The 25,624-nt window shown below is 37.0% G+C and overlaps 1 protein-coding gene across 1 annotated transcript in view; it reads left to right on the top strand.

The window, feature by feature from the left end:
• Positions 1 to 25,413, top strand: part of LOC124353670 (ataxin-1) — a 57,710-nt gene extending 32,297 nt beyond the window's left edge. The window contains exons 2-3 of the mRNA XM_046803621.1: positions 10,658 to 11,527; positions 21,811 to 25,413. Coding sequence (XP_046659577.1) covers positions 10,658 to 11,527; positions 21,811 to 22,047 — 1,107 coding nt within the window. The 3' untranslated portion in view covers positions 22,048 to 25,413. The remainder of the gene's footprint in view (positions 1 to 10,657; positions 11,528 to 21,810) is intronic.
• Positions 25,414 to 25,624: the final 211 nt, after the last annotated feature.

The raw sequence follows: 25,624 nt of genomic DNA, 5'->3' as shown, positions 1-25,624 counted from the left end.
ACCGTTTTAATGGTAATGTTCGTGAACTGTTTGGTGATGCTTATCCTACATAAGATAATCCTTTCTAGGAAAATGAATTGTTCGAATAGTGATCGGTAAATACCACTGTAGCAAATGAATTTATGTATGCAGAGGAAGACAATGAAAAATCAAAAGAAGAAGCCTCTATAGCCCAAATCAGCTAATGTTATACTCTACAAGGTCTGATTTACTGACCCATTGTCATCAAAAATTGATTACTCTGACAAATGAACTAAAGTCAAAAACTTCCAAAGTGGAAAATTTCAAATGACCCAGACCTGAAAATGGGCCAACCCCACTAAAGTTTAGCAGCAACAGCACCATCAGCATCAGTCCACGTGAATTACAGAGCCTGTCAGTCTGCGGAAGCTGCTGATGATAACGCCGTTATTTCAGTCGAGTGTTTGGCCAGAAATAATCTCCATTATCAGCGTTATCAGCCATGTGATAGTGGAGTGAGCGCTACGTCAACCCTCGGTGGCGAATCGGATTGCCATGTTGCCGAAAACACTTGAAATTATTGCCAGATATGGCGAAAACTCGGACGGCCTTTATCTCTGTTTTCAATTAGAATTGAATTGAGAGTGGTAGACACGGAGTTATCACGTGCAAATTGAAGCCTCTAGAGGACAATTGAATTGGGTAAGTTCTCAGAAAGATAAGAAGATTGCCATATTTCAGGTAAGTGCTGAAGTGGTCACATGCAAATTGAAGTCTGGAGAGGACAATTAAATTGTTGAATTCTCAAAACAATTGAACTGTGAAACATATTTTTAGAAAAATTAGGAAATCCAAGCGAATTGATGTCTTGACAGCACAATTAATGTTATGTCAAATTGGAAAAGTGGAATTCTCGGTGATATTTATAATGGGGAAGGGGAATGATTGTATGATTTTGTCAGTGATTTATTAATACATATTTTGTATTTAATTATTCAATTAATAACTCCGAACATGGTTGCCACACTCCTAACCGACTAACATATCAAATAGCCAATCCGTTATGCCAAAACATTTCCAGCTAATTGAAATTGGTAACAATGATTTATCCTAGTCCAGTAGCTTAAAACGTTTGAAATTTGGAGCGTGCTTTTTATATCTTCATTATTTTAATCCAACTATGTTGACGGATTCCTTTCAATATATTTTTAAAAATTCACATATATTACGCCCACTTAAAAATGTTCCCTTGAAAGAACAATTCCACGCATTGGTCAATAGTGATTAACAGTAAGATTTCAGTGACTGCAAGCTTTTGTAAATATGCTAAAAGGGCACAAAATTACAAACTTAATTTCTTATTTGAACGCAACGTAAACTATAATGTTTAATAATAATACCAAACATTGTCCTACATAATGTCTACGAGAAAGAGTATGTCAGTGTACAACAATTTTGTGTTTGCACTAAAGAATAGCAGCCTTTAATGAAGACGCTCCACGATTTTGAATAAATCTTGCACAATTCCAACTTTGGCGGAGTCGTATCAAAGGTAAACATATTTGAAAAAATTCAAAGTTGCATTAGTTAAACATTATCCTTCTGTCTTCTATTTATACATTATGAATAAAGGGTCGATGAATTGGTAACGGCCCGTTTGAGTTAAGCACAAACATCTTCACAGCAAGAAGAAATTTAGTGAAAACCGTGATAATTTCTGGGATGCTCTTAAAAGTTGGGTGAACGAATTGAGGACTTGTCAGTGCAAACTTGTTAGCGAAGTCTTGTGATTGGAGCATTATCTGTGGTGATGCGATTCTGTTTGTTATTACATAGTGGCCATAATGAAACTACCTTTTGAGATTTACGCCATAAAAATAATGTTAAACCTTAACAACTTTATTTATGTGATATTGGTGGATGACTAATGAAAGATGTCAGTCATATTTTGAAGATATAATAACTAATACGTTTTCAGACACTATACTTTTTCGTGCAAAGTATATTGTATTTTATTAGTATTTGATCGTAAAGTGTTAAAACAATTTCCGATTGTTTACAATGCCCATAGAAGTTAAGTAAAACTTATTTTTAAATTTTTAAACTTTTGTGGTTCATTTGGTCTTTTGAATTACCTTTTCCTAATTTTGTCCGTATTTCTTTAGAAATCAATACCGTAAACGCAAAAAATACCAACTATAACAAGAAAAATTAAAGTCTTCTTGCTATAATCGATAGCTTCAAATGCCACATTGTATTAGCTATGTATGAACTAATGTTTCATGCCTAAATATGCTCTTGTATTTCATTAAAACCTACAAATGAATGCTTCTACTTTTATTTGTTATCATGATCGTATACCTATTATACTCGTCCATTGAACCTAGTGGAAGTTGGCGAACACGCAATTCAATTATAGCAAAACAGTTATTTTACTGTTATAAAACATTGCCATAATTGCTTATTCTGGCAGAGAATCTTTGTCTTTCAAGACGTTGCGATCAATGTGGTATATTGTTTTATCGGCCATTTATGGTATAAATATATTTTTTAAATTCATAAGCCAAGTAGAAAACACAAATATCATAGTGGTTTATTTTTATTCCATCTTCTATTTATTCTATCTAGACTCTCATGTTCTGCGCACAGTGTGTTTAACAGTTTCACAAATGTATTGTATATATAAGGTCATGACGTCATTGCATCACCTCACATGACGTCACCATTCCACCTCCATCAACTATATAACATGAATCAGCTAGACACTCCTGTATCTCTGTCATACACACACGCACACATACACACACACACACATACACACTTACACACAGCGGTACTTGCAGAATGGGCGATAAAGGCCACTCGATGACGTAGCGGCGACCTTGTGGGGTCAAGTGTGTGTTTGTGGGGTCTCGAGTGTTTGTTTGAGTTTTTATTTGAAATTTTCGAGTGGATTGAAGTAGTAGTTGCTGATTTAATTCATTTATTAGCACTCGATGACGTTTCGCACGTCATTGTCATTGTTTTCGCGCATATAATCGTAAACAATAATTTAAAACTGAGGTTCAAACAGGTTTGTCTCTATTCTAGGCATCCTCGGTCTTCGTCCAATACGAATAAAGTAGCACTACACTTTAATTTATAACTGGAACAAGTTTACTATTATTTATTCTCTCAATATGTAGAAACGTTCACTGTACTATACACGGAGTCAAACCATTTATTATGCAGTTCTAGTGTGTGAAAAGTTGTTTTATTTTAACAAACTTAGGAATGGAAGGGGTAGAGAATTTCAAAAGCTAAACAGATATATGTAGTACTTAGAAATACAACTGTTTCTCCTTATAACAGAACAAGAATAAAACAACTACGAATAGATCAATTTAAATGGTTGGCTTCACAAGACTTAATTAAGATCAATTGATTGGATAATTTTCGGATCTTTTTTGTTTAAGGGCCAGCACCTTACAAACATACTATACTTGACTGACAGTGCATTTAATCGTTTTTTTTTGGTGTTATTAGTTCGTAGGGCAGTAGTCCAGGTACTACTTCTATTATAAACTCGTCTTATCTTATCAGTGATAAACGCGCGCTGCTTATATTTTGCCTGTAATGAAACGTGCGTTACTTGTTCAATAAAGCGTGGTGAGTTGATCTGGGCTTGGACTTTGCAAGCTCGAGTTAATTTTTTTCTAAAAGAGCAAGCGCAGCGGGCAAGCATCGCGTGATCTGAGTTTTGAAAAGGCAAGCTAGGGTCTTTTGTGCTGGCCCTTAAACGAAAAAAAAACCCTAATTTTCCTGTGTGAATGTAATCCTAAGTATGAAGAAAAAAATTGTTCATTCACACGTGACGATGGCATCTGTGATATAGAAAGGCCTCGTGTGAAAAAATAAAATTATTGGATTATTTGAGTTTTGTCGAATAAATGAAAACAATCAAGTAAAAAAGTGTATGCTGACATTCACGTTTAAACTCACATTATTGCTGTGATAACCATGTTGAATTCACATTTTAAGTCCTGTTATGCCACGTATAAGTTCTAGGATTTCATGCTTTCAAAAAAGAAATATCTTCTTGCATCTTTTGCAGTGTACTAGTATACCTGGTCAGGTTTTGGGCACGGTTTGAGGCAAAGGAGGCATGTTAAGGACTACAGGATATTTTGTCCAAATGGACATTGAAATGGAAATGTTGCACTTCCCGTGGTGTGGTTTTCACATAAAAGTGTAGTTCCATATTCAGCGTTAACGTTCAAACGTCAACATGTCAGATTGGTAGTTATAAACACGTGTTCTAAGTCAATGACTTGTATTTCGGTTATTATATTTGTAATCATCGTTGTGGCAAATGCTTTTGCAAATTCCACAGTACACTGCAAGATCACGCACGGTAGGGTACTTAACTTGAAAGTAGTGGCCTCTGAATATAAGGAGTGTTAGGAGGGGTATAACGGTTGGTGACTCATGCCTTTCCATTCACGTCTGCTTTACATATTGACTCATTCACTGCGGAATCTTCCGCTTCAATCGCACAGATCGCGTTGATTCGCCACGCTCGCAGTGCAAGTGACGCGAGTCCGATAAAGATTCCCTCAGTTTACAAGCATACACTTGTGTTATCATGCTGTAGTGAGGCCATATCGCACAGCTCAGTTTTAGAGATGACGTATAATTGTATTCGTTGACAAAGGTGAGTAGAAAGTTCAAAATAAGCCATATCATTCATTCTATCCACCAACAGTGAGTGTTGTTATTTGTACGATGAAATTTGATGTTCCCTATACTGTAGGCCTAAATAATGGCACTCTGTGTGTATCTAGCTGCAACAAAGATTCTGGCAAAGCTTACATTCCACATTATGACACGTTTATGCTCAGACTCTGAGACTAACATAAACTACCTCCTCAGCCGTTGCACTTTTTTGTTGTTGTTCTTTTAGGACAATAGGCTTATAAATTATACTTAGTCCTATAAGGACCGTAGCGCTGCTTTCGGAATGTCAGGATATTCAGGATGGGTAAGGTTGGGGGTAGGGGCCGCCTCCTATCGAGATCCATGAGGAAAAATTAGGGCACTAATCTCAAAGACATGTCTCCATGGAAGAAGGGGAGGCCAGCTCTGAACCAGCCTCTCTAGTCAAAGCAGACAGGGGGTGGCACACCCTTGTTGAGGCTAGCAAACCTTCTGATACTTAGGGAACGAACCCACCAACTCCAACAGTCATCTCCCGCAGTAGACTAGACCTATCGAACTACCCTTGCACCCCAGAATCTCAACATTTGCGGTTAGTGATATGCCGCTCCTGGACATCCATAAGGTTGTCCAGATTTAAGTGACACATCCGGTGTTTGCTTTGCCCAGTGGTAGGTTCAACTGGAAGGTATAAACCAGCCAGAAGTGACCCCTGTTGGGTGAGATGTTGCAGTTACTTTTCATGGTTTTGGATCCTTGGTCATGCATGATAGAGGTCTAGCAAAGCCTACATTCCATATTGTAACAATCAAGGTAAGCACCAGTTAGTGAGAAATTTGCAAAAATGACTTGTCCTTGGGTTTGTGGATACTTCTTGAAGGGAATGATTTGTCAGACAGCTTGAAGACCAAAGACAATCAGCTCAGAAGCTACAGTGATTAGTGTAGTGACAAACAGGCAAGAGCTGAGAAGCTGTTTCATCACAGTCTCTTCTTTGATTACTGGTAAATGTAGTTGAACCTATTCATTTTGTCAAGAAACAAAAATCTAGAATGGTTTTTTTATATTATTTACGGCTGTTCACATGTTAATTAGTTCAAGAAGTTATTAATAACTACGGGTAACTTCACGCAATAGACCCAACCATCGATCAAAAACTATTTAAACGGTTTAGGACATTTTTAGTCGTACTACACCAAGTATAATAATATTTTAGAAACAAATGGAATACTCGTCTTTTGACTTCAAACTTCGACTATAGTCCTGTGCATTTTCACAAGATTCAACTCAAGTTCTCACTTCTTCACAATATATGCCATCAAAATCTGAATTGTATCCGTCATATTCCACTATTCGTATCCAAAAACAAAGCAAAAGGGACAGGGTGCAAAAATATAATTGGAATGCATCAATAATAATTCGTGTATGGTGAATATTTGTAATCATCACATTACTACTGTTGCGTTCACCTTGTTGGTCAAACTGTCGTATTGTATGTCGATTAGTGACGAAGAGCATTTGGAAATACCCAACACTCGCCTTGGGAAGCCCTTGTCATGCTCACCGAGATACGACGATGATGTGGGTATATTTCTGGACAACAATCAATCAATATCATTTATATTGCTATCCACAGATGGATACCAGATAGATTACTTGGTTGTGTAAACTAATACACTTTGTAATCTGCAGTTGCTAGTATTCCACGAAAGTTATTAATTGTTGTTTTTGGCTTTTGTTATTTATGTATAGATCTGTTTTTGCTCTCTTTATTATTAAGGATGGTCGTTTGTATTTGTAAAATGTTTTATCTTGTTATGGCTTTTGTTGGTATTTATAGATCTTTTTCACTTGTTATTCATTCTTAGTTTCTTGTATTGCTACTTATTTAAAAATATTTTATTAGCATTGTTATTAATTTATAAATTTATATTTTTTTACGCTTGTTATCAATTTATAGTTTTCTGCACTGTTACTTATTTCTTGATCGTTTATTTGAATTTTTTATATAGCTGTTTTTTCATTCTTATTTGACCATAGAACGTGTCACATCATGCGATGTACATGTATATTAGTTAAATAATTTTCTCATTTAATATTTATCATTACCGTTATTTCATTATAATTAATACATATTTTATATATTGTTAATTATGCCACGGAATACAAAGTCTAGTTGCGTGTTTGGCTTGCCCCTATGGTTTTAAGCACTGCAGTAATTAGCTACCTTGTAGTATGGTTATATTATAAATTGGTCTTAGACCATTGGAAGGAAATAAAAATGGGAACGTCAAAAACCTAGTCAACTTTGTCGGCGTAAGTCATGCGCAAAAAAAGACAGATGTATGATTTTGAATTTTTGAACTTAAAAAGCTATCAAAAGCTTTTGGAATATCATAATTCACTCGATTTTTCCATTTTGAGTAGCCTACTGCTAAGAAATTAAGAAGTAAAAGCCCAAAAGTGGAATGATTTCTCTAGGAGATCGTACTACTTGAATTATCCGCCTGCAAACAAACTGGGCAAAGTTTCCACTCAATTCAACTAACTAGTCTTTCCTGTTGACTCTTTGTACTGCCGAAGCGGGTCGTAGCGATCAAAATAGCCGTGGGCCGATTCCACGTACAGTTGGCTGGGCATTATGAGTGGCCGATCGGCTCATTGTACTGTGAATAGCCCTCGGCCGCCATTGTCGTTGGTTGCCGCGTCGCCCGACAGATATCGCTGGGATAGCCTACCGAAGGTCGCGTCGCCACCCACACGACGCTCTGCTGCTTCTCGCTCTCCGATCATCGCGGCAGTGTTACAGTCACTCTACCGAGCTGTAAGTCGCCTACGCTCATCGATTGAGGCATGCGCGCCTGCTGGCTGACCCATTGATAAATCTCTTAATTGATGCCACCAGCCATTCGGACCAATGGGCTGATTAAGCTTCCGAAGCGAAAGTGTCTTAGAGTATTTTCTCAGTTGTTGTTTTTTTTTTTATCGTGATCAATCACTTTCCAACCAGGATCTTTTGTTATTTTATGTTCTCTCCTAGCGAAAACTAATTTTCTTGTCTCTTGTTTGCGTAATTAAAATCTTAATTGTTCTTAGTGTAATTCATTCTGTTCTTCTCCAAATATTTGGTGAACCTTTATTCTGCTTTCATCAAGAAAGGCTTTGATGAGGAATAGAATCAAGTGTAATAGGTAGAGCCCCACAGTGTTTTCAAAGTCTGCTCTGAAAATCCACTAGAAACGTTCTCATTCATATTGTATTGAATTAATCAATTTCAATTCCTTCAAAATGAAATATATATTTGTCCAGTCTGAGTAACCAAAAATATAGCCATCAGAAAGGCTATTTCTACCAAACTAGCTATTTAGTTAAGATTTTGCAAAAAAAAAAAAAGAAAAAACAACAATGTAACAAGAGTTAGCCCGTTCTAGCAGTTAGCTATCACATATTGTGTGATCAACCTTCGTAGCTTTCAGTACTAATGGTAGAAATTCAAATTTAAAGCCTCACAACCAAATAGTCCCAAACTTTATGAATTTTGGAAATTATGGAAAAAATGAAATTTTTCTGTCATCAGATCACTTTTTGTATCTCCCATTTTATCTCTGTCCGTAGCAACGTCTCTGATTATAGCTGCATTGATGTGAAAATATCAAAATGTTAGAACTTCTCTATTTACCCTTTCTTAAAAACACTCACAACCAAATAATCTCAAAATGTATGAATTTTGAAAATGATGCAAATAAAGAAATTTGTCTGTAATCCGACGACCACTTTTTGTATCTCCAATTTTACCTCTATTCCAAGCGACGTTTGTGATTATAGGTGCATTGAGGAGAAAAGGACAAAATGCGAGAACACCTTTATTTACCCTTTCTTACGAAAAAAGTAAACTTGCGTCAGGTCAGCGGGAGTCAAAATGTCACTAGCAGCGAGTGACTCGCAGACCGGGTCAATGGAACCATAAAACTGCCGTAACATGGGCCACACCTACAGTAACAATGGATCTCTCTGCCTCGTTGTTGGTTTGTGAGCCATTACTTCTGTGTATTTTAGTCGCCGCGATAATTTACAGCAGTCTGAGCTATTCCCGTTGCCAGTGCTGCTACGTTTGGCTATAAAACATTTACACTGCATTTTATTTGGCATCATAGCATGCATTATGATTTCCCGTCATTAGGTAGACAGTAAAATGCCAAATGAATTAATATTTTTCAAAATGAAACATTATTTTGGTTAAAAATGTTCAGTATGGTACGTCGATCCATTTGCATTTTTATTAAGAGTAAACTTATTCTTCCCGTAAAAGGGATGAAGAGATTAAATACAAAACTATTCAACGATCTTTATTCTTCATAAGAAAATGGTAAAATACAGCGCATTTTTCAATTATCCTAAACAATATGACAACTCTAATTACAGGACCTAAAATCATATAATTGTCTACATGGACGACCCATAGTGCTATCATGCATTTTGAGCTTACGAAATACTGTGTGCCCTCATAGATAAATTAATTTAGAACGGGTATAGTATTTTAAAGTATTGAGATATTTTATTGTGGTATATCTTGAAAATGCTGTCCAATTTAAGGCTCAGTGTAGTTTGTTGCAATTCATTAAATTGGCCAATGTTTTATTTAAATGAGGAACTTTCCTGTCCGTTTTGAAAATATCTGAAGTTACTATTATTAAGTTATACTAAAATTTTCCATAAGGCGAGCTTTGTCAGCGTGCTAACAATTATCGCCCTATTTCATTCTTCCCGTTTCCAGTAAAATGTTTGAAAATTTGTATATGACAGACTTGTATGTTTCATAGAGTGATTCGAAATTTATTGTTTGGGTTTTTGACGAAATACATACAAAGTTATTGCCTTTTAAGTATCATTTTTAGGTTTTGAAGTACGAGCAAATGCTCAGAGTGTTTCTTGACCTTTAAAAAGGTTTTTGACTGTGTCCATAATGATGCACTGTTCCGCCAGTTGCTTGTGGTATTCCAGGTTTGCCGCGGAAGTGTCTTATTTCATACCTCAACGGTCAAGGTGGACTCTGGATGTTCTTAAAAAAGTTTACGTAATCTTTGAAATTTACATAGTCTTTTCTTGGTATAATCAGTAATCCTATACGGAAACTAAATTTATTATAAAATGTTATCTTCTGAGTTAGGAAAAAGGTATGAGTTGCATTCAATGCCACTACCGTACTGAATTTGGAAATCGATTCAGAATCAAATGTCATTTGTATTAGCTGGAAGGGTATTTTAATACTAGTTGATGTTTTTAGACACTGAATCTGCCAAATTTCTAGTTCTTGAACAAGGGATCTAGGACTGACACGTGACGATTAGTTCAGATTGTTCCCACTGAGAAATTATATGCCTTAAGGACCTGGCAAATATTTGTACGGTATCTACGTCATTTTAATGATGTCCTAATTTACCCATACTTAGCATACGGGATGATACTCTAGAAAGGATGTACATCCAACATTGCTAAATTGAATTTAAAATAGGCGTAACGGGCGCTTTCTATCATTGGTTTCTTTCTGAAGCTTTCAATGTGATGATGTATTGCCGTTTGGAATGCAATAAGGGTCAAATCAGGAACGTTCTCCCCTTGAGATTTGACGTTGGAGACAACTGTCGGATTCAAAGCCGCTTTGATGGCTAGAATAATTGCTACACATTGATGTCAAGGTACTCGAAAGCTCCACACGGTCAAACATTTGAATGATTCTAGTCAATAAGTGGATTATGCAAAACTGTCATCTGGTGATGGATGAGTTGTTTGTTTGATAGTTGATGATGAGCCGTTGCAAGTGTGAGGGAAACGGTCTTGATTTGGTGACGATGTGCATGGTGAATGGTGCAAAGCAAATCGAAGCAAACAATTAGAGTCTAATTTTGTACTCGACAATTATTCGAGTCAGTTTGAAACGTCGTTACACAAGTCGAGTATATATTGTAAACCTTTTTAATAATTTGACACTTTTTTGTTCCAGAATGACACCTCGGTGGGGACGATGATATCGAGCGGCCTCGTGGCGGAGGGGTCGCACAGCGGCCTCGGAGCCGGGACCTCGGCCCCAATGCACTTCCCGCCTTCTCACATGTCTTTCGAGCCGTTCCTGAAGGGAGGAGGCGGCATCCCTCCAGTCCCAGAGTTCCTCCGTCCGCTGCCCAAGCCCGCACCTCTTGTGCCGCGCTACAACGCTCCCCAGCCCCGACCAGTCAGTCTGGTCCAGCACAAGGAGGAGCCTCCAGAAGACACGACCTTCCCGTCCAGCATCTACAACTCCCGGCTGTTCCCTCCACCGCCCCCGCCCTTTTCTCACTACCCGGGTTTACAAGGACCTTACGGAAGTCTCTATCCAGCTCATTACACCCCTTATAGAGACCGCCCTCTGCCTAACCCGAACCCCCCTCTGAGCCCTTTAGAGGCATATCCTGGACCTCAAAGCCCTCAGTACAGCCCTCCGGCACCGGCGAAGCCAGGACAATCCCTTTTGAAAGACAAAAAGTTCAAAGTCCCCTCGGGGAAGGAAGGGTCCTTAAAGCATAGAATCCTCACTCGGCCCGATCCCAAGAAGAAGAAACCCACGGTGACCATCCAGACACCTCCTGAAGTACAGACGCCGGTCGCTACCAACAACAACATCCCGACCCCGAGCTTCAACAAGGGCTCGTTGATACAACTCGCCAGTGGGGAGCTCAGAAAGGTCGAGGACATGAGGACAGAAGACTTCGTCTCCTCGGCGGAGAAGAGTCCTGCCTTGAGGCTCGACCCTAGCACCGTGGTGCGGATAGACAACTCCACGGCTGCGAAGGGTTTCAACCTCCTCACCCTCAGCTACGGGGAAAACAGGAACCAGGTAAGGACATTCTTCCAAAGAAATTGAATCTATGATTAATCATCGAAAAACGTGTATGAATACGATCAACAATTTTGCAATTTCGTCTTGAATGATTTATCAGAAACACCTGTAGACTTAGAGAATGACCATATGTCACAAAATTAGAAAAGATGAGGGATCAAGCGAATCCCAAAGCGAACAAGCGAGTCTATTGATGGGTGTTGTCCTGAATGCTAATTACTAGTGTACTGGAGTCGGGTCTTTCGTAGGTAGGAACCTGGCATATCCGGATAACGTAAGATAACGTTATAGTATTCCGGATTATCAAGAGATGGTGGGGAAACTAAAAATTGAATTAGAACGCAAATGCTAATGTAACGTGTACTATGTCCCAGTATTGGTTTAGTGAAGAACCCTCGAGGATTTAAGTCAAAATAATAAACGTTTATGATTTTTTCTTACCATCAATCATTGGTCTTGCTGAATGAGGTAGGTTTTCTTAACTTAAATCGGGTTACTCGTTAGTTATTGTTCATACTTTTGAGGGAAAATGCTCATGAAGTTGTTTACTTCACTATTAATCTTGCTCCTTTATTTGGATTATTCTTTCCCTTTTCGAAAAATCTTTGTAGCACCTTAGCCATGTCCTATATTTGGGCATTTTGATCCGAGCTTTCGACATCCAATCTGGCGTTATTCCGATCACGGCTCAGATTTGTGTACCGCGTACGCGAGCAGGGGTTGCCGCTGATGCATCCACAAAAAACGTGACTTGCCAGTAACGTGGTGGGAGTGGTGGTGGGGGGAAGAGATCCGTGTCGTTGCCTCCAGAGTTCGACCTTGACAGAGGAATGCGGTGACCCTGCCTCCCCTCCTTTCCCCTCACCCCCTCCACTCACATTAGCCGTACTCTACTACGGTGTACAACTAATACAGGTAGTCGGCAGGTCGTCGACCCCCCCCCCCAGCACTATACCGAGTGATTCTTGGGATAGGAGAGAGAACTGACTGTGCCTTGATATTGGTTGGATCTTGAAGGATTTGTGGATCGGTTAATCCAGACTTTGTTGTATTCACGAGATAGTACTTATTGTGTTGGAAGTGAATATTTTTGGTCTATAGCAAGTAACGTTGAAATAACGGAAGAGAAATTGAAAATCCCTGGAATTGCAGAAACACAACACAATTTCGTTAAGTAGCCCATTTTTCGTTGGCTACATAGCCTATTTAAGCTAGAAGAGTACTGTCAATAACGATAAGATAGAAGATACAAATGACTTTACTCCGTGTTATCGTCCTATCCCTACTCCATGCTCGGTCATCCTTTGGACGTTTTCAGATGTTTTGAATAAAAATATAACAATGCATATAATCTCCTATTGCTGTTCTGTTAATTCCTTTGTGTTTATTTCTGAGAAATACATCGTGAAAGATTTCAAGAAGTGGTGAGAACAACGTTGTCAGAAACGTCAAACTATTCTATGTTTTATACCGCCGATAACCCGCCCAGTAGTATCCAAAGCATTTTGTTTTTACGAGGCTGTAACAAAAGGAAGGATTAAAATAATGTAATAAAGTACAAACATCCTTATCTTCTTGTCAACAGAGAAAGAAACCACTCCAAAGTTTAACTTTATTTATCGTGGCCGAATATCGAATCATGTGTCCACAGCCACCGATCATTGCGGCACTCGCTGAAGATGAGGCATTGGTTTGCCTACGACAACGTAATCCAGACGGCAGTGGTGGAGCATGAATCATCAGCTATTGTTGATCATGACGCCATGTTTACTCATGCCGCTTCGCGCCGCGTCCCACTGTACATAACCTCACTTTATTCAATTTGTCCACACTGTCTGCCATATTAATTAGGCGTCTATCCGTCTGTCTGGCTTTTTGTCGACCGCCGCCGCCATCTAGGATACTCCTTTGTCTGAAATTATTAGATACGTTATACAGACTCCCATTAATGTCAACGTCATCCACATTTCCGAATAGTGTCTTTTACTTTCCTGATGTTATTAAAACACGTTTACTACGGTTGATGTGCTCGAATGGTCTCTGAGTGAATGCGTCACCACAGAAATTGCGTTAACAATATGAACTCTAGCTAGAGAACAGAGACGCATTAAAGTTTTTAAAATCCAAAACGTCAAAACCAGTTATATACGCATTGGTAAATTTGTTAATAAATACGACCCGTATGTTTTCAGGATGGAGTTTCAAATTAAAAGGCGAAGCCTAGTAGGTAGGTTAAACTACCTTGACCTAGGAAATAGAGGAATTCCGATAAAACCTATGCACATTCCTAATAGTTATGCGTCTTACAAGGAGATGAAAATATTTAGTCATAGTATGTTCAGATCAAGTTTGAGCAAAACTGATAAATTTGCGTAAGTTGGCTGTTTTAAAATGACCTTGAGTTTTCCTCCGTAAGTAAAATGTTAAATTTCATTCAATTTTACGACCTTAATTTTAGTCTCAGAATTACGGCATATTTCTAATTTAAAAGATATAATTAATAAGCCTCGAAACGCATTTATCTTTTTTTTTGATATTCAGAAAAAATCTAAATTTTTGTTGTAGTTCAATAGCATTTAAAACAAATACATTTTACAATACAAGAAACCCCAAAATGTATTAATTATATTTAAAAAATAAGACATCTCGCATAACGGTACGTTCAAAAATAAAGGCGTGAAACTGCATAAGATCTAGTAATATTCTTATGGGAAAACACAAGGTAATTTTACTAAATCCGGCTCCTAAAGGACCTACATATTGGCCGATGTGACTAGAATGAAAAAACGACGAAATCGTTTAGAGTTCGTTTGATTTTCGAGCCACCAACAAATATTGGTAGTTCTCAATTTATAAGTGCCTCAATTTATTCATTTCTTAGAATAGTTTTTAAGAGTCTAATATTTCGTACAATAAATTCGAAAGGTCGATTTCATGAGCAGAAAACGAATTTCTTGTACAGACATAAATGGTGCCAGTACCTGACACAAACGTTCTCCCATTCCTGATGACTTACAAAATTGAATTGAAAATTGAAATGATTGATGAATCACAAAAAATATTCCTAGAAAGTTTTAGTGAACTTCTAATAAATCCAACTGAATTATTTTCTCCCCACAGTCACATCTGTCTCTTGTCAGCTTCAAAGCATTATAACGTTTACCAACCTTCCCAAAACTTCCCTCGCATTGCTTTCTTGGAAGCGTTGGAATTTCATTAAGTTTCTCCAGGAAAGCTATCTTACTTGTTTCATGTTATGATTGAAAATGTTGCTTTTCCGGCAACTCGACTAATTCAGGACCAGGACAGCATGAGAAATATAACGACTTTGCCGACTGCCCTACCACATCCGCTTGATTTGCATGCCTAACCCTAAATCATCACCCTATACAGGAGACCGGTGTACGAGGGTGCTCACTAACATTCCCCACAATTCCACTTTCTCAATGTACCCAACGATTTCATAGGAGACCTATCCACCCTATACCACTGCCTGAAGGCGGTATTAAACAAACTGACTCTATGCCATCCAATCCCAACTTATCCACGGGATTAGGGAAATTGAACTTTCCCGCAACCCTGAAAAATGAAAATCGTGAATTACGCCAGATCAAAATGTGATCAAGTGTTATAAAGCTTGATCAACTCTTATCAAATCTGATTTCTGCCGTCATATCTTGATCGGTTTGACGAAGACTGACCGAACTCTGACTAATAATATGATAAGAAGTTTAAGAGCTGGCTGTAGTAATGTGAAAATGAGTTTTCCCCCATAAGAACAGTGTTAAACCTCATGCAGTGTATGGCCTTATTTTTTATTCGTAGAATTGTGGGATGTGTCTCATTTCAAAGATACAATTAAATACGCATCTAAACGCAAATTCATTTTTTTAAACTTTGCTGCATTTCATCATTTAAATACAAAAAAATACAGACAAAAATAAAAAGCGTTCGAATGCTTGTTAATTGTATATTTGAAATGAGACATCTCCCATAGTTGTTCTTCGACTAAAAAATTAGGATTTAAAAAATGCTTCTTTGTTCTATGTTCATCTTGTTAAAACTATTGCTATGGTTACGTAAAACCAAACCACCCACAAACACCGATAACCCAAAATGGTGCCCCAAAGCACCGTTAAAAAAATCGTTTGCTAGTTAGATGTTGTGCAATTTGTTTCATTGATTGTTGTGTTGTGTGTTCACTCAGGCCATTCTAGTACACCTACCGTAGTATATCTACTTGATTTAAATACATTTAAAATGTTTTAAAATACATTCAAAATTCCTCTGACAAGGCAACAAGACGACATTACAATTGGCAAGACCACGTGCGGTCAACCCCCATTATCATTACAGCACCCCAGCTGATACGGCCACCCCCGGAGATACTGCAGCGCGTGTAGAAGCGGGTGGGTGGGGGAGGGGAGGGGGTAATTGTATTGAATGGGCAACATGAATGGAGTTGTCATTGATTGAAGGGGTGCGACGCCTGCGCCGTGTACCGTACAACCGGGGTAAGTCGATTGTACGGTATTCTACAGTAGCACTACGTTAACCAATGCGGTGCCAGAATCCTTGGCGGCTCGCCAATATCTTTTTTTTTACCAAATATCGATTACTTTTAACGACAACCTCAACTTCAAAACAGTTTTTGCAGTGAAAAAATCATCATCAACGTGTAATGAGAATACACGTACTATACAAAAACGGAATTTGTGAGATATTTTTTTTCTTTACTTACACAAATGTTTCAAAATATTATTTGTTGCCAATTTTCTAACGAAAACCTAAAACTTCAAAACAGTTTTGCAGTGAAAAATCATCAACGTGTGATGAGAATAATAAACGTATTCAAAAACGGAAAGTGTAAGATAATTTTTTTGTCTTTACCTACACAAATGTTGTATAATATTGGTTGCTGCCAGCTAACTTGTTTCAGGTAGCTAACTTACTTTTGTGTGTAAAAAGTGACCGTGAAAATGTCTGGCAGTTTCTTCATCGGAATCTACTTATTTACATGAACGAACCGCAGAGATATTGAGATGTGTAACAGAAATTATCCTAAATTTGAGAAAAGCATAATGACGTGTATTGTATTTTAAATAAAATTTGTAGGATATCAGATGTCGGACGTATCTTATTTGTAGGAATCAAGTGCGAGGAACCTCTGCACACAACAGACACAGATGTGACGCACATGTGTGTCACTAGCAGAGACCGTGTGTTATGTTTTTGTATAGTATTTGTTCGAATCAATTTCCGTGATTTATAAACATAGAAGAAGTTAAACAGGATTATACATTTACTCATGTAACATGACAAAAAAGGAAATAATTGGTTTTATTTGTCGATTTGTGCGCTTTTTGATAAAAATATTGGGAAAATCACTAAATATTGATCACATACAAAAGTTGCCACATATTCCACTGGTACTGCTCCCGTCCATGTCCAGACAGTATTATATCCCAGGGCCGTATCGATTACAATCCTTTGTCCGGGCGAACCCTCGTGACCCCCCACCCCCTGCCATCCCCTCCTCGACCGAGCTTTATTTATTTGTCCCAAACATGTAAAGTCGGGTTTCTTTGTTACCGTGTCGAGGGATACGTGAAACAAAGGTTGAGTTCTCTCCAACCGAAGACGAAATTTCATCTTCGATTCCATTTTCTCTTTTCTTCTTTGAAGTTAACCGGACCGTGGGGTGTCTCCCCCCCCCCCCGACCAGTCCAAAATCAGGCGAACTGACTCGTAAAAAGACGTAGTCGAAATTGAAATATTTGCCTCGATAACTGTATGAATCGGCGATAAGAATGTGGAATGGGAGATGCGATTAAAATGTCGTGACCTTGGCAAACCTCTAAATTCACATTGTTCAAAAGTTTCATATTCCGTCAATACAAGGATTGGAATATACATTTTGTCGTGAAATCGATGTGCATAATAAAGCTTAATATGAGTAATGCCATTTTATCGGTAATTCTCATTTGACAGGGAAGAATACAAGACGATTACCCCCTTACGGGAAACTCTGATGTCTCTATCAGCTGGTGCAGGACTATAATAAGGGTTAAAATGATTCAACAGGGATGTCGTTAATGATTTTGAGTTTAGTGATACGTAGAGGGAAATCGCTAAATTGATTGTTATGGTTATAAACAGCCCACCTATGAATTTCCATAGCAACAATAAGGATTGCAACAATAATTATTGGTATGGAATTAAACAATGGCGCATTGCCACCACCGTTAGATTAATGCAGTTTTATTGTTTAACTTCCAAAAGGCAATTTAATGGAGGTCAAGTGCCTTATCTGGCGAGCTCGCTTACCGCACTACTTGCATGCTTCGCGTGTATTGCATTTCTACAGCTGAAGGCGTTTTACATTTTAAACCGTCTATTAAATCTTTGAATTTACAGCCCCGCCGTGTAAATAAGGGTGTTTATGCGGCCTGCACCAGACGGCGCCTGCGATGCCCCGCCCGCAACACAATACAATGTTGTGCTGCGTGACTTGCATTCGTGAAATGCAGGGGGAGGGGGTCGCGTTGTACTTTTTATCTTGCTGGGGTGGTTTAAATCACATTAATGTTATCGTCATTTAGGGTATTAACTTGCTAGGTGTTGGAAAAGGTCTTTCATTCTCGGTGTCTTAGAATCTGCATTTGGACGCCTTAGCAGTGAAACAGTGTAAGGATGTACATTGTAATCTTATCTGCTATTATTTACAATTAATATTAGTTGTTTCTTTCCAGTGCTGTAAAAGGTTGCTTAACCGTGTTTTGCGCAATAAGTAACTTGATAAGAGAAGCACCAACACTTCATAGAAGTACAGTAATTGCTGTGTCTGTTATTCTGTTATGTTTCGTTCTCCAGAAAATCCAGCAGAATTAATAATGAATGTAAAATTCAGTGTATTAAAACAATGAAGAAAAATCTAATTTAAACATTATCAACAAATTGCAGTCCCTCAGTGGAAGTGCATTAAAATCTTTATAGAGTGATAAAAAATAATGTAATATTATTATCTAATTTAAATTAATTCAGATTCAAGCCTACGATACGATTTATATGATTGGCGATGGGTGAATGTTTGTTCATTGCCTTCCAGTTTTTATTTTATTTATTTATTTTTTAATTTCATGAAGAACCTTTTTTATTTTATATAAATATAGATTATAATTTTTTTTAATGTAAAGCAGTAATGTAGACTATACTGTGGGTCTTTTTACACTATAAGTATCGCGGTGTTAGAGAGGTCTTAATAGTCCTAACCTCTCCAATTAAATATGTTTTGCTTGTGTTCAATAAAGACATTTTTCATTTCTTACAATTAGCACTAAACATTCTTTATTGGCGCCTTCAATAATTCAAGTTAAGCCACGCATTACACCCCTGTACTGCGGGTATTGCGTCAAACGATTTAAGGGGCAGACCACATTTTTCCACACAAGTTAATTACCACAATTCTCGTACAATGCCAAGGGGCGTGGGGAAGTAAGGGTTACGTTTCACAAGTTGCGTGGCCATGGGTGCGACAATAACGTGCAAGATAAGAGTTAAGGATAGCTTGGGGCACGCCACCTCATGTACCCTTACCACTTTCTTATCGCGCTGATAACACAGTGATGTACTGTCGCCTTGCAAATGTAAAACCTTCTAGGCGTATCGTTAAGATAGACGTTCAACACGATCGTATTAGTTTTTTGTCGATTTTTGTAAATGTTATGTTGAATGACCGATTGTGTGTACGATTATGTTAGTTTGTATCGATCTTTTTTAGATGTTTTGATGTGATGTAGATTGACCGGTTGTGTGTACGATTATATTAGTTTGTATCGATCTTTTTTAGATGTTTTGATGTGATGTAGATTGACCGGTTGTGTGTACGATCATGTTAGTTTGTTTTCGATATTTTTTAGATGTTTTGATGTGATGTAGATTGACCGGTTGTGTGTAAGATCATGTTAGTTAGTTTTCGAAATTTTTTAGATGTTTCCATTGTGATATAGACTGACCGGTTGTTTGTACGATCATTTCGGTTTATAAATAATTTTATTTTTACCCTTAAAGTTAACATTAGTAAAATGCTTAGGGCTACTAAAGACTCGATTCTTGGCCCAATATAGTCTGCAGATTGGAGTCCTACCAATTTTTGGAATTATAGTTATTTTATGTGATAGTAGGCATTTGAATAAGTTAGTTTATCCGCGGCATGGGTCGCTGCTGTGGTCGTTAGAGCCGTTTAGACACGTGTTGCTCCGTTTCCCGATGCTCTCAGGGTCGTACTTATAAGTGGTGGAGGGGGGTTATAGTACGGGTGATTAATTTTATCTCCCCTCACTCGAGTTTTCAATGCAGATTTATTTATTCATCATCAGAAAACAATTTTATACTCATTTACAAATCAACTGTTTGATACAACATTTCATTGATGTTGGTGAACATTTCTTTGAGATAAACAATACCCCCACCGGATTTATATCAGTTTTCACCATTTTATTGTTTTTTTGGGTAGGTGCGTTTGAAACTTGTCATACTCCCCTTCAATTTGGAGGACAGTGAGACAAATTTTATTTTAATTTAAATTTATTCTATCCACTTACTATTATTACTTGATTATTTTACCCCCCCCCCCTCCGCCGTTTAATGAGGAGGCCGAGCATGTGGCGCTAGCACCTTTGCATTTATAGTTAAATCTATAGTTAGCATGCTTGTCCAATATGTTTTGCTAAGATGCGCGGATTTCTTAAGAGGAAACGCATTATAAATTGCATACGGAAGATAACATCGTCGTACACGGGCTTTAAGGACACAATTGAAGGTTTCCAGCGCTAACTCAATTCCCATTTCCCTCTAGATTTCGTTGAAATTTAAAAACTATACTCATCTGACCCCTTCACCGTGAAACTATTTTTGATTTAGTTCAAATTTGGAGAACCATCTTATATAAATTTAACAAGCGCCTTGCTATTACCTTCACAATTGTTTTAAAATCTGGAATTCTTTATCTCATCAGGTTAGAGTTAGCTAAGCCAATCCAAAGAAGGTTAAATTATACAGGAACCTACATCCTACTTACTGAAAGTAAAACTTCGAATTTCTCCACCCTAAAACCTAAAATAACCGAAACAGCCAATCAACAAAATTTACAGCGCCATAACATGGTGACGGTCCCCACAAATATGATTGAAAGAGTCGTTTATGTCCACCATGTCAAAACCGTAGATTAAGCGGCGTCGTCGCATAAACAGGCGATGTGACGGCGCCCACTGGATAATAGATCACGGAAATAATCCAGCGGTAGAAAATAACCGGTGTCTAGACAGAGTGTATTCTGGGCAATGCTGGGTGGACACGGTGTGATCAAAGAGTGGAGAGCGAGGCTGCATGACATGAGACTGAGCCTTGAGACGAGCTAATCGTAGCGGAACACCTGCTCTACGTGTCGTAGCACCTGGAGTGGATAAGACGTCTTCATCTTGATCACAGTTCTCAGCTGTGTGGTCTCAGAAGGACATAAAAGAAATGCTGTGGTGGAAACTTTGACTACAAAACTTCCACCTTTCAGCATGCTATGAGTATCTGGATAATGATCCAAGAATTGTGATAAGATACTCTTAAGTTCATGCAAACGGTGGTGTTTTTATTAGCAACACCAATGGGTTTTGAGGAGGAAAGCTGGGCCAGATTCTTAGTAAATGGTCGAGATGTAAAATTGGTGTACACTACTTTTTAAACGTTGCTCTTAGCATTCGTGAAACTGGAAGAACAGCAATATTCGTGGAAATTGATAAAATCCAAAAGCTAGAAATGGATACTTGATGTCCGCTTGGGTGCGGGAAATGGGGACATGAAGTTCTTGAACTCGCCTATATCAATCCCATTGTTCATTTACTTTGAGCAAACTACAAAAATGGCTATTTGATGTTACTTGTGCATTTAATAAAAGATGTAAGTGAAGAATTAATTTTCAGCAGACCAACAAAGGCCAAAAGTAGAATTTGGATCTCAAAGTAAATTAGTTTCTCTTCCGGGAATTTTAGATTTATTTACGACGTCCACAACAACTGAAGCAACAAACCGAGTCTCCTCTGAGACGAGACCTTTCTGTGATTTAAGTTCTTAATTAAACTTATCATCTCTGCTCGCCACCAGACCAGCAACTTCAATGTGTTACCTTTAGTTTTAGACTATAAATAAGCAGACTACTTAATTCTTCCTCAAGAGGAGCTTTTGCTTTTTCGGATACCAGATCTGATAACGTTTTCTTCTGTCCCCAGGTGGAGTTCGAGTCAGCCCTCGGACATCCTTACTTCGTCTATGGGCAAGGCTGGGCTTCCTGCGATCCCGAAAAGACCTTATCGCTCTACGGGCTACGCTGCCATCAGCTACAAGTGGGTGACATCTGCATCTCCCTCTCTCCGCGGACCACCTCCTCTTCCCCCGGCCAAGGCAAGAAACGCCGATGGTCCGCTCCAGACCAGCTGCAACACTCTGCCAAGAAAAGCAAGGAATAGTTCTTTGTCGAGCGGTCGTTGTATCGGCAGATCGGGTTAAGCTCTCAGAAACGTAATGGTGATAAAGTGGTTTTATACAATTATCGACCCATTTCAAAATTGCTCACTTTTTTGAAATTTTTAAAATAGGTTAGTTTGACCAAGAAGAATCTAAATAACTAAACAATTTAAAACAATACCTTTATTTCCCGATTATCCAAAAGAATTTATTCAACTAAGCATTTACACTTAAGTGTATGTATTTTGAATTGGTGTTTGAAGAGCTCAGCAGTCTAAACTGAAGGGTTCCAATCATTTCACAATACTTCCATTCTTGTCATTTAGATGAAAACTGATATAATTAATGTAGTAGCATCAATTCAGAATGCATCCTTAGTGTTTAAAATGTGAATGCCGTACGCAAATTATACATTACATAAATATAATTTTTAAATCTTGCAACTCAAAACCGTAAAGTTTAAAACCTTATAGGCATATCTTAATAAATATAATTTTGTTTGTTGATATAAAGCTTACAATTTTTTTTAATTGCAAGTATAGAAGTCTTCCACGGAAAGAATAGCCCGATCAGCGCAACCTCGGTGAACAACATTGTCATGTATGCGATGTATATGTAAATAATAATCAGTGTGCATGCGGCCGGTACTCACATGCTGTGCGTATTTATTTTGATTTTGTAACGATTGGATCTCATGGATGATTCCGGTGTGTGTGGTGATGACGTCATTCTGCGTGGCGTCACGTGACATTGGTGACGTCACAGTGTGATGTTGTCTATTCCCCTCCTGTGATCGCGCTACATTTGTATTACTTTTGTACCCGTCTTCTGGTCCGCCCTCATTTTACTGTCTTAGTCTCTGTGTGCTGATTTGTCAAAAATGGAGTTCGCTTAGATGTAGTCGTCTGGAACAATGTGCCAAATTGTTAGCATTTTTATGTTTATTTATTAGTACGTTACTGCTATGTAATTTTGTGCCCACTCATTTGATTCAAAATCAAATAATATTACGTAAATATATATTTTATTGTAAATTCATTATGGTCACCCGTTTTTGTATGTATCACACCAATATAAATTTAACAGCAATTAAGTTAATTTAATTTATTATTTAATAACGTATTTATTTGAACAAACCGAAAAATATGCTTATATAACGTAGAATAATATGATAGAATTTTAAATTAGCTTAAATTAAATGTGAAAATAATTTTGTAAAGTTTTTATGTAATGTTTACGTGGACATTCAATATTGTGTAACATTTGTTTGCAATACTGTTGTGTTTGACAAAAATAATTTTATACAGAACAGATGCCGTTCATGAAACACAAGTCCTGATACAAGTTGATATTTAGCATAAATTCCTGACTAGAGTAAAATACTTAGTCCTTGCTCGTACACAGCCAGCATAGTTAGCTTTCAGATGATAATTAAATTGCACATAATGAAAGAGATATAGTATATTTATTAGCTGATAAGACATTATTTTTTATTATTTTGACACTTTTACTATTGTGTGTATATAAGAGCTCATTGACTATAAAGTAGAGCTGTGTATAGGAGACACGTTGACTCAGTGTGTACAAATGTAAAGTGGTGATACAACTAAGTGTAAAAATAATGCTTCATCAGTGTATACAAAAGGGGCAAATGTATAATAAATTAATGGAAGCAAGACTGACAGGATATTGTACCTAATTATTTCCGAAGTGGATCAATATCAGATGAAACAATCAGTTTTTATTACCCTAATGTTTTGACATAATTTCTGGTTTTAATCCACTTATTTATGTTGATAAGCTTCTGGCACCAGATCCACATACGTATTATTGAGATCTCACCCTTTGTGTTGGTTCTTTATAACGTTGATGAAGACTTTATAAATTTAGTCTGTTAATTATTACGAAACCTTTGAAACAAAACTTATCAATAAATTAGTGACATCCTGTGAAATACATTAAAACTTAAATTTTGTCTATTTCATACTAAAACTATTTCAATCTAAAATATTGTTAAGTTTTGTTCTATGTTTGTATTATATAATGTGATAAGGTAAATTTATTAATAAGTGCAATATTATTAGTCCTTTAATTACATAATTACAATCAACTTAAATTTTTAGTTTGAACACTCTTAAAAGAGTAGTTTATAGTGTTTGAAGTTGCAACAATATGTACATACGTTTAGAATATTCTTTTCCACTTTTTAATATTGTTTATTAAATTATTATCTGTTTGTTTCATTTATTGTAAAATTAATGTATAATATAAAGATTTTGCCTTGGTATAAAATGTTGCAAGAATTCAAATACTTTAACTGCCGTTGAATCATTTCATTGTTATTTTTATACCAATATACGTTATGAACTTTATTATGTTATTTAACAATGTGCCAGCGTATTTTTACCTCAAAACACTAAACACTGCCTTGTCCTTTATTTTAATTGGTTGCTTCAAATGAAAATCTAATTCTAATTTATTTATGTTTTATCTACATCATTGCAGTTTACATTTTAAATGCTATAAAATCGTAATTAATTTTTGTAAGGCTCTTCTTGCTATGTGAAAACAAAATTCACGAAGGCGGTTTTTTGAGATAGTCTTATGGTACATTGTGTAATGTTTTTGAGTAAGTGTCACATGTACATATTAAGTGACGATATATGGTGCTATACAGGGTTCATATGTATTAATAACCAAATTTTAAAATGCTCTTATCATAAATGTTCACCAGTAACAAATTCAAATCAATATTTTACATTTGTTATTATTTCTTGTGATAGTAATTTTATATACTATAATTATATTTATTATTCAAATGACTGATGTGAGTTAAGTTGTGTATTTTTTAAAATCTATTTCTTTTTAGTTTGGTTGTTTATTTAAGACGATTGATTTAATCTTTTTTAATTTAATAATATTTCTTAATTTATTCACATTGTAATGAATTGTTATTAATATAATGGAACAAGTCCTGAGAAATTTACAATAATGTAAAAAACTTGTCAACATTTTTTGTACTAAAGTTTAAAATTGTTTATTTCAGTTACTAAAAAAGTATTAACAATGTAAAAATAATTGAAACCCCTTGGAAAATTAATCTTGTGAACTGATTAAGGATTGTTAAAATTCAATGACAGAGCTCTCTTTAGCTGATAGGCCAGTAAATAGACTTCTGTAACTTGACTTAGTCCTGTATGACAATCTTGTACATACACTAACTCGTCCGTTCAGGTATAGACTAGGATATTATAGTCTAAGATAGATACGTAAGTCGTTATAAAGTGCCTTGTGCCATTCTTGTCAATACCTCAACTACACGATGTCTGGGAGTGAACAAATAAAGACAACCAGTTCATATCTTAAAATGCAATGTGTTTTGTTGTTCTTTTGATCCTATATGCACTCTAAGATTTACATTGTTGTGATTCAAATCAAGATTAACTCTCAATAAGTAAGCGTCTGGAATGCGACGCTGACACAGACGTGTGTCCTGGGATCTGAAGTCAGACGCTGACACAGACTTGACTCCTTGGATCTGAAGTCAGACCCTGACACAAACGTAACTCCTGGGATCTG

Source organism: Homalodisca vitripennis, chromosome 2, assembly GCF_021130785.1.
Source record: "Homalodisca vitripennis isolate AUS2020 chromosome 2, UT_GWSS_2.1, whole genome shotgun sequence".
In the NCBI taxonomy this organism is placed as follows: Eukaryota; Metazoa; Arthropoda; class Insecta; order Hemiptera; family Cicadellidae; genus Homalodisca; species Homalodisca vitripennis.
The sequence above is the reverse complement of the archived record's forward strand: the minus strand, read 5'-3'. Positions and strand labels throughout refer to the sequence as shown.